At 46.1% G+C, this 9,556-nt stretch overlaps 1 protein-coding gene across 1 annotated transcript; it reads left to right on the top strand.

The window, feature by feature from the left end:
- The first annotated feature begins 987 nt into the window (after positions 1-987).
- Positions 988-9,341, top strand: LOC119385445 (uncharacterized). Its single transcript, XM_049415513.1, has 6 exons — positions 988-1,060; positions 1,134-1,237; positions 3,384-3,407; positions 3,494-3,529; positions 6,869-7,261; positions 8,820-9,341. Exons 1-6 carry the CDS (start codon positions 988-990, stop codon positions 9,339-9,341), a joined length of 1,152 nt encoding a protein of 383 aa, XP_049271470.1.
- Positions 9,342-9,556: the final 215 nt, after the last annotated feature.

Genomic DNA, 9,556 nt, shown 5'->3' on the forward strand with positions numbered 1-9,556 from the left:
GCCGGCAACAAATTTCCATGATATTGGAAGATATTGGAATGACAAAGTGATAACAGCGGTAAAGCAGTCATGGGCGCCCGTTGAAGTATTGAGACATAAACGTGATCTCATTCTTTCTACTGAACCAGTAACTCAAAGATGACAGCGTTACGACTTGTAACAACAGCTACGAGGACGTACTCACCTGTTCACTGCCGTAGCCGAACCGAAGCAAGGTGTGGGACCGAGCTAGTTGTTATTCCTTGACAATGAACACAGCGCGACAATTGTTTCTTACCTTTCTAACAGTCTTTTTTTTTTTAGTCATTTTCCTCATTTCTCCGCAGTCGCGCTGTGATCATCATCATCGATGATCAGCATGAAAAAAGACACTGGACAAATATAGCTTTGCGGCTCGTAATGGTTTGAATTTCGTGCATGTCCGAGCAGCCCTCAGTGAATAGAACAACGAGGATATATAGTTGGTCACAACCTAAGATTAAATACACGCTCCGCCCCCAGAACTGCGACGCGCCCGCCACCATTCATGTGCGCAAGTATTTTTTTTCGCTGAAAATAGTACGCATAATTAAAATTTAGTCGTCCCTACTTAAAATATTATCTTTCCCCGACTAGTGCTGTCGGAATTTTAGGTGACATTTTGCCAGAAAGATTTTTTTTACCGAAAGCGAGCCGCACGCACATGTGTCTTTATGGAAAAATCACCTACCTGCAATACGTCAAAGGTGCTTGACGTCACGAAAATGAGCAAATACAATTGGTTGGAACATCTATGCAAATATCCTCTGGGTGGGACATTTAACCTTAGGTTGTTCACATACGACTTTCATGTTTCGGGCGTCGATCTTGTTAAGCTGGCCGTCCTATATATGTGTTCCTTTATTGGTCATACGTGTTCATTGCAGCCTTTTCTCTTTGCGAGATGAGTATTCATAATTGCAGACACTAATGCCAATATGCCGCCCTGCATACAGATAAACTGTTGCCATGGCGGCTACGTATGCCAGCATGCTCAAGTTCTGCCTACTAACAGCCATTCTTATTGCTGGATCGAGGTCGAGTAACTGCTCTCCACGTTCCGTTTCCGCCGCCGTGATCATTATTATTTGTCTCGCACCTTCACTCGTCTGCAGAAGAATCCGACAAAGAAGACGCAAGTGCCCACAAGTACAACATTCGCCTGGCTAACGGGACCAGCTTCGAAATTACCACGCATGGCTTTCAAGAGTTCTCAAAGGTACCGTAGCTGCTCTCGAAGCTTGGCGCTCTGTAGGTGACGCCAAGCGTATACGTGTCTCACAGGTTCAGTACGTGTAGCTCAGAAAACGATGCATCCAACAGACAGTCATTTAGCTTTAGAAAGAACTCCAGAAAAAAAAAGCATAATTTCTGTAGATTGCGCAATCTCGTAATAGTCGACTGCCACACCGATTTTGTTGTTTCTTAACAATTTTCCTTTTTTCTCTCGTGTGGTCATTTTGTGTCAATCAATTTAACCATAACCCGTTGTCATGATTATTCAATTCCTTGCAGGCGCATGCGTAGTTGAAGTCTGTATTGAGTCGTGTCGGCAGTAAATTTTCCATTTTATTGTCAGCGCCTGTGATGTCTGTACCTCTTCCTTCGTCTTCGTTTTCAGCGCGCAGTTATTATTGGCAGTAAACCAACGGACGCATGCATTTCACCTACGGTACATAACAGAGGCTTGTCGAATAATAACAAAATCCTCTTCTGTGTTGTCACAGTTTTATTTTTGCCTGCAGAGGCTGTTTCCACTCATATTTCGTTTTACGCGAAATTATCATTCCAGAGAAGTAGGCCGCAGTTCGTAATTTCTTTGGTGGGGTCCTGATAGAAGAGTCGCTTAAAGTATTCACAAAGGGAACAGATCAGTTAAAAGTAATGCCACCTGAAGATGTTAGCTACTGCTATACGTGAGATATGAAGTTTTGAAAGAGGCTCCATTCTCTTTGTCTCTCGTTCGTCATACCGTTGACCATTTTGCGGCTTTGACCAAGTGCGGCCATTTCTTTACATGGAACTGGGCCATTTCCAATATAAGTTTTGGTTCATACATGCAAAAAACGACGTTAAACCTGGTATTATAACGGGTAAACTCTTGACGTCTGTCTAGTGATGCGCTTGTTCGAAGTCTTAACCGTATCTCTGCCGCCGCTGCTAGGACGCGACTCATTGGCATCTTCAAAGAGTCATCCTCAGTGCCTCACGTAGCAGACGAAACACCTGCAGCATTAAAACTCTTCAGTGATAACGTCCGAAGGGTCTGCACAATGTACCACGCGAAAGCTAGCTGTTCACACTTTGTTCCTCAATCCAGGAAAGGGGCGCGGCCCTATGTGACGTACTTGCTCAGTTCAGTTTATTGCTTTAAAGCAGGGTTGCCGTTGGACAGATTTGAAAAAGAGCCAAAACTCAAGCTGAAAGTGCCCAAAGTAGCCACCTCATTTAATCTTAGCGCCACATTTATAGCCAAATAGAACAAAAGCGATATTATGAATAGAGTTTTTTATTATCGAACAATAAACAATATAATTTTGCATAAGTCAGAACGTAGAATAAAGAGCACAATATATTTTCCCTCTTGCTTGGCCACAGGCAAGTTCCAAATAAATTGATAAATTATTTTAAGTTCAGGTTGCCTGCAGTCTGTCTACAATAGGGAGAGTTCTTGCCAAAGTAATCTTGGGCCAACGACTCAGTCGGAACATTAAAAAAGCTGAAGCTGTTTTTCCTTGAAGCCGTAGAACGAAGTACAAGGCCGGCTTCAAGTAGTGAAATCTGGTTGAAGATGAACAGCCATTTTGTTGCGCATCTCTTTTTTGTCAAGTTCACACGCGAACAAGCGCTATGAATCAGCATTAAAAACTGGTGCGCAGCGTCAGCAGTGTGCTATAGCCACGCGCTTGCATGCGCGCAACTTCGTCACTGCAGCTTTAGTCCTGCCGCGTGTTGGGTACCTCGATGAGCAGCAGCCCGCTCGTGGGAGCAGGACATGCGCGCGCATCGGTTAACACGACAGAAAAGCTTGGAGACGATGGCTACGCTTTAGGGTTACTTTCTAGTTTATCTTCAAATAATAAAAAAATGGCTCCAGTTTAGCAGTTAGAAGTAGCCAGAAAGTAGCCATAGAGCCAACATGAAATTTTCATCGCCAGACAGAGTTGTGAAGCAGCCAATTTGGCACAAATTAGCCACCAGCGGCCACCCGGCCTTAAAGCCCCACATTGTAAATGGAAAGAATGTGGACCTTTTAGGTTGGGGTTGCCGTTACTCTGTGAAATGCTTGCGTCACTCCAATACGAAGATCGTGAACATTCACTAACACGTTCTGTTTGCTGTTTTTTTCTCTCCTCTATACGCAGTGCCTACAGCGTGGAGCAACAAAGGTGAATAGCTGCTTCTATTGACGTGCTTCCAATTGAAGTTTCCCAGGCGCAATGGTAACAATGTATATGTCAACCTCTTTCTGCAGGGCAACAACTCCGTAGAAATTGTCAAGTTCAACAAGGTAAGCTTCGTTGATTTGCTTCTGCTGACAACAGGCTTGAAACTACATGCAATTTTACGTTTTAATGCCTTGCTCGCCCTCTTTAAAAGTGCGGTTCTGGAAGCTAGAGTGGGCAGCAAAAGTCTGAAGTGAAGCCTGCTTTAAATTTCGAAGCCTCTCGAAGGTACATGGTTGGCCCCCAACCCTTCGCTCCTGTATGCAGACACCATGTGGTCTGTACCTACATAATTTTTACAACAGAGCTCTTAAGCTCGAGGTTTGCCGCGTGTCGTAGATGGAAAATTATCATCATCATGAACAGGCACGTGCTCAATCACTGCCCAAGCAGTCTGTACTGATGGTGAACAAGAGAAGCTGAAACGTGCGGCGCCTAATCGGTATTTGCGCGCCCCGCCACGGTGGTTTAGTGGTTATGGCACTCGACTGCTGACCCGAAGGTCGCGGGATCGAATCCCGGCCACGGCGGCTGCATGTTCGATGGAGGCGAAAATATTTGAGGCCCGTGTACTTAGATTTAGGTGTACATTAAAGAACCCCAGGTGGTCTACATTTCCGAAGCCCTCCCCTACGGCGTCTCTCATGATCATATTACGGTTTTGGGACGTTAAACCCGAGATATTATTATAATCGGTGATTGCCTACCGTGGGTTCCCTTGTTAATTTTAAGCGGACCATTGTGGTGAGTAGTGGGATATGCCGAATTTCTGTGGCACATACGAGCTATAGGAGTTTGACAGCAGAGCTGTTATGGTCGATGTTTACCGTGCGTCGTACATCGAAAATTACCATCATCAGGAACCGGCACGCGCTCGCTCTCTCCGTCCTCTTCTTCACCGCCTTCCTCTTCTTCTTCGTTCCCGGAGCACGTGCATGAATTTGTCCGGCGTGGGATGTAGTAACTCTGATGGGTGAGAGAACGAGTACAGAGAGAGAGGGAGAGAGAAAGATAGAAAGAGAGAAATTCTTGGCGAGGCCAGATTCGACCCCGCATCCCTACCATCCGATGACGAGCGTCGTAACCACACAGCCATCCAGGCACGCTAGCAGAGCACAGCATAACCTTGTGTAGTATAGCATAGCAAGGAGGTGGCAAAGGGATGCGAGGGTGTGGAGGAGGGAAAGGAGGAGGGGAGAACGAGCATATACATAGAGAGAAACAGAAAGAGAAATAGGTGTAAAGAAAGGGAAGAAAAAGTGAACAAGAAGGCGAGAGAACGACTGCAGAGAGAGAGAGAGAAAGGGAAGACAGGCAGAAAAACATAGAAAGACAAAGAAACAAATAGACGTAGAGAGAAAGAAAAAGACACAGACTAAAAAAAGATAAAAAAGAGAGCATGCATAGCCATTCAAAGTATGGAATAGCAAGGGGTGGGAAAGACACAGGTGAGAGGGCAAAAGCCTAGCCAAGCCAGGACCATCCAGGTGCCCACCAGCTCTGGTGTGACCTAGCCCTGCGAGACTCAGTGCAAGCTTCGCTATTCTTTTTTTTTTTTTTTTTTAGTGTTTTCGACGTTAACGGCTGTCATTGTAAACGTGCCCGTTATGCCAAGCGATAAGAGGGTACGACGTTGGGCTGGGTGGTGTTGCATTGTTTGAAGTGAACGACAGCGCGTAAAACAAGGACGAAGAGAAGACGAACGACACCAGCGCTGATATAGGGGATGTTATTTTGTATAGTAAGTATGACGTAAATGTGAAGAAAGTGGATGAAAAGATAACTTGCCGCCGGCAGGGACCGAGTGACGCGAGCAGGCAGAAAAAGGATGTTCCACACTCGCCGTCATGGCTACTAGCGGCGCTTACTAACACTCCGAGGTTTAAATGCACATATATACGCCATAATGTGGACGGGAGGACGACCGCCGCCGTAGCTCAGCGGTAGAGCATCAGACGCGTTATTTGAAGGTCGCAGGTTCGGTCCGTGCCGGTGGCAAGTTATCTCTTCGTCCACTCTACTTTCTTCACATTTACGTCATAATTATTACAAAATAACATCCCCTATATACTTCCGTAGGGTTTCTTGTCTGTTGGTTCTAATTAATGTTGTGTCTAGCAAAGAAAAACGAGCCCTTAAAATTCCCCTTCTTTCGTTTATTCACCAGCGCTGATGTCGTTCGTGCTGTCATCGCCCTTGTTTTACGCGCTGTCGTTCACTTCAAACTATGCCAAGCGAGCTGAAAAAAAAAAAACGCGCTGCAATGATCTAAACAACATGCGCAATGAAATGGATTATTCAGGAGACTATACTTCAATACTAGCGCACGCGTACTGATTACGCCCACATTAACATGCCTTTTTACCTTGGAATCAGTTTGTAAGCTCTTCTATAGAAAGATACAATTTGGTGCTGTACCTGATGCGCTGAGATGTCAGATGTTCACTGGTTGGTTCACTGTGCAGAAATTTAAACATTGAAATAGGCACCGTATACATATAATTTACAAACTTAGTCATAAAAAGAAACCACCATATAGTATAACACCACTTATTTTCCTTTTATGGGGCCGCCTGTGGGCGAAAGTGGCGCTTTCCAATTAACATTTACGTGCCTGTATTCCACGAAAGGGTCTCTTGGAACGCTATTAAAGCCGAAGGCCTTAAATGGCGCGGCTTCTGCGAGTATAAAAAATTGGGGGACGCCTAAGCTTCGCCTTTAAGAGTTGAACGCGATAGCGATATTCTGTTCCTAGTGCGCAGTTCGAACACTACGAGTGTTTAACAGAATGCGAGCACTAAGGTATGTGCCTTATGTAAAGGGTAGCATGCTTTAAACTAGGAGCAAGTATGCGCGAGAAACTTTTTCGATGTTGCGATGCACCCACTACGTGGTCCTAAGGGAATACGCGCAGTAATGTGTGTGCCTTTTGTAATGGGTGGCTCTTTAAACCACGAAGTCAATATGATATTGGCATGGTGTGACGCCCGATGGCAATGTACGCTTGTACCACGCAATATTACTGCGATATTACATCTCGTACTGTGACACCTGTATACAGGACGCGTATTTTTGGGAAGCATGAAAGTTACTTTCAATGCAACTCCAAGCAGAGGCGTGGCTGTGTGGTAGAACACCTGCTTGCCACGCAGACGGCCTGGGTTCGATTCTCACTCGCACCCAACATTTTTATTATTTATTTTATTTGCAGCTTTTTCCATTTTTCGCTCACGGACAAGATGATGATTTTTCGCTCACAACCAACGGCCCCGACGCCGACGGCGGAATTTCTGCGATACGAGCTCTTTAACGCTATCGCGTTAATAAAAACTAAAGAATAACATGCGACCTACTAAAAGCCTAATCATCGTTCATGGCATCGCCTGTTATTGTTTCGATCGCAGTGCGCTAGGGACCTGTACGACCGCGTCCAGTCAAATATCACAGATCATCCGCGCATCAGAGACGTCGGTGAGCTGGGACCTGCGTTGCGAAACCTGTCTTCGCTTCACCGGCTGAACGGCAACATCGTCAAGAACCTGGAAGCTTTGCAAAACAGCTTCCAGAGGCTGCGCCTGCCACCTTCCGGTGGCGCGTCAGGCATCGAACCCTTGCAGCGAACACTGCAGTCGGCCAGCGAAGCCTTCCGCAACATGTCCAAGTCGGTGACGTCGGGCGCCGCTCTGCAGACAGTGGTGCATAACTTCAACCGAACGTTGCAAACATTCAACAGCATCGCCACGGCAGGCGTGAATGCCATGACGCCCACGGCCAATCAGCTCGTGCATCGCTTCCAGGTTGGTGACACGAATGTTGTAATGCTGATCGGAGAGGTCATACGGATTTACTGGCCGAAAGAAACATTTGCAGATACGATGCATCATAAACATCATAACATGATCACAAAGTGCGTGCATGTATGGGAATTGTTTCTGTATAACTTTTTGTTATGCGCTCACTATATGCGCCCGACGTCAGCAGTAATTTCTAGTTTGCAGAAATATGGGTATATATGGCACATGTAACAAGCCTTGCAATCAAGCAAAATTTTAGCGAACGTCTTATAAAGAACTGTCTGCCATATGCAGCGTAGGGCCTGCCAACTAGGACCAATTTAATTTTAAAAAAAAGTGCAACGAGGTACGAAGATGCGATCAATGGCATTGTATAGGCTCGTGCATACTGGCAAGCTTGTTTACTTATCACCGCTTAGATAAGTAACCAATATAAATTACTTAAACATTTAATTACTACCATAATTGCGGCAATTCCTAGATGAAATTCTGTGTTGCATTCTCAAAAACTAGCGCCCAAAAGATGACGCGGCCCGCTACATGATTCCTGATTACTTTTCCTGCGTTTCGAGCTTGTAGGTGCAAAAGGCGATGAGACATAGAAACGAGTGCTTCGAGAGCTAGCTTCTCAACTTCGCAACAGCGAACGCTGCTGTCTCGCGTGCGCAACAGCAGCGCTCGCTCGCTTCGCGTCTTTGCCTTTTACGTGACAAATTGAAAACGCATAAACAAGCGTGTTATAAGTATTAACGAGGATGGATATACAAGAACTTACCTGAGAGTTACCCACTCGCATGATCCTTAGCATATAGCTATATAGCTATAGCTGCGGACGCAAAGCAGCGTGATGTAGTCGCTGCAGCTCGGATACATACCGGCAAACTAGAAAGATTAGTGCTATTTAGCTTCAACAATTAGGTAGCACTTATTGCATTTTGCTTATTTCGAGGGAACAATGACGCTTTATTGCTTGCCGTTGTGCATTTATATATACTTGTGATGTATGGTTTCATACTATCATTCCTCTTCCAAGCAAATTACCACTGTGGTATCATCTCACATTAATTAGATTCCTTTATCGCTTTCTCTTGCCGCACAAGTAATGTCAATATATTCAACGCTTCGATGAAAGTATTAGTCGTCAGGCAATCAGCTGCTTTCGTTAGCATAATTTGTGCATACGTATGCCTCACTATGGAAAAATTGGGGCTGAATTCAGCAGACTTCTTTTTCATAAATGCTCTTTTTTTTCTCGCGTTAGATTGCCGGCTTCGCTGTCCAGCATTGTGATCGGCTTAAATATTGTCTTGCGAACATTATTAGCTTAACCCGTTTTTGTTAATACGGGCCTGGTGCATAGTATAGGGTGCGAAGAAAGTGAATGCAAAATAAGAGGCGCACTACACTGGAAAGGAAGGCGATAGCTAAGGTTGCTAAGTCTTGGAACATTGGCTCTGTCGGTCTCTTCAAGCCTTCGTCTTTCTTTGAGCTCCTGCCACGCGTAGATTCCTGTTTTAGGGTTGATATAATCGACTTAATGGCTTCCCCTGGTCACACGCAGGAAGACTTGAAGAACACCCAAAACGTCACCCGGTCGTTGCCCAGGACTGACGTGGCGCGGCTCACGGAGCAGACGAGGGGCAACCTGACCTTGCTGGTGCGCAACCTGACCGGGGCTCTGCCTATGCTCATGCGAAGGATGGCCACACAGGGAGCCGAGAGCACGCGGCCACTGAGGGAATTTGTGACCGCGCTATCACACAATCTCAGGAATGCCTCGTTGGCTCTCTCAAACAGTGGAAACGCGAGTGGAAACTCCACTGGCAGCACCCTCCCAACAGCCAGTCACGACCTCCTGCAGGCGTACGACGGCTTCCAGTTGGCCGTCAACAACGGAATGCTCGCGATGTCCGACTTGGTGCGCGGATCGCTGAAGCTCGTCAACCCGGCCAACTGGCACGTTGGCCGCGTCGGGCTTGGCGCCGGAGATGGACAAACGCCACAAGCTGGCATCAACAAGTTCATCGGGCAGCTCTTCAGGAGTAGCATAGTTTCAGGTGTTTACATTTTTTTTCTCACGTGACGTAGGTGGGGACCACGAATTGCGAAGTCGAAGCCAGCTGCCATGCCCGGAATCATCAAGTTCATTCGCCAGCTTCGTCAGACAGAAGCTGACTTTGTGTTCGTACAGTTAATCTGTAGCCATTTCATCGGGAAGACACGTGTCGCTATACAGGGAGACGTAAACGCAACGATGTAGGCACCTAAACGCTGCCGTTGGGAAGAACTTGGGTGCGT

This window comes from Rhipicephalus sanguineus, chromosome 1 (assembly GCF_013339695.2).
Source record: "Rhipicephalus sanguineus isolate Rsan-2018 chromosome 1, BIME_Rsan_1.4, whole genome shotgun sequence".
Lineage (NCBI taxonomy): Eukaryota > Metazoa > Arthropoda > Arachnida > Ixodida > Ixodidae > Rhipicephalus > Rhipicephalus sanguineus.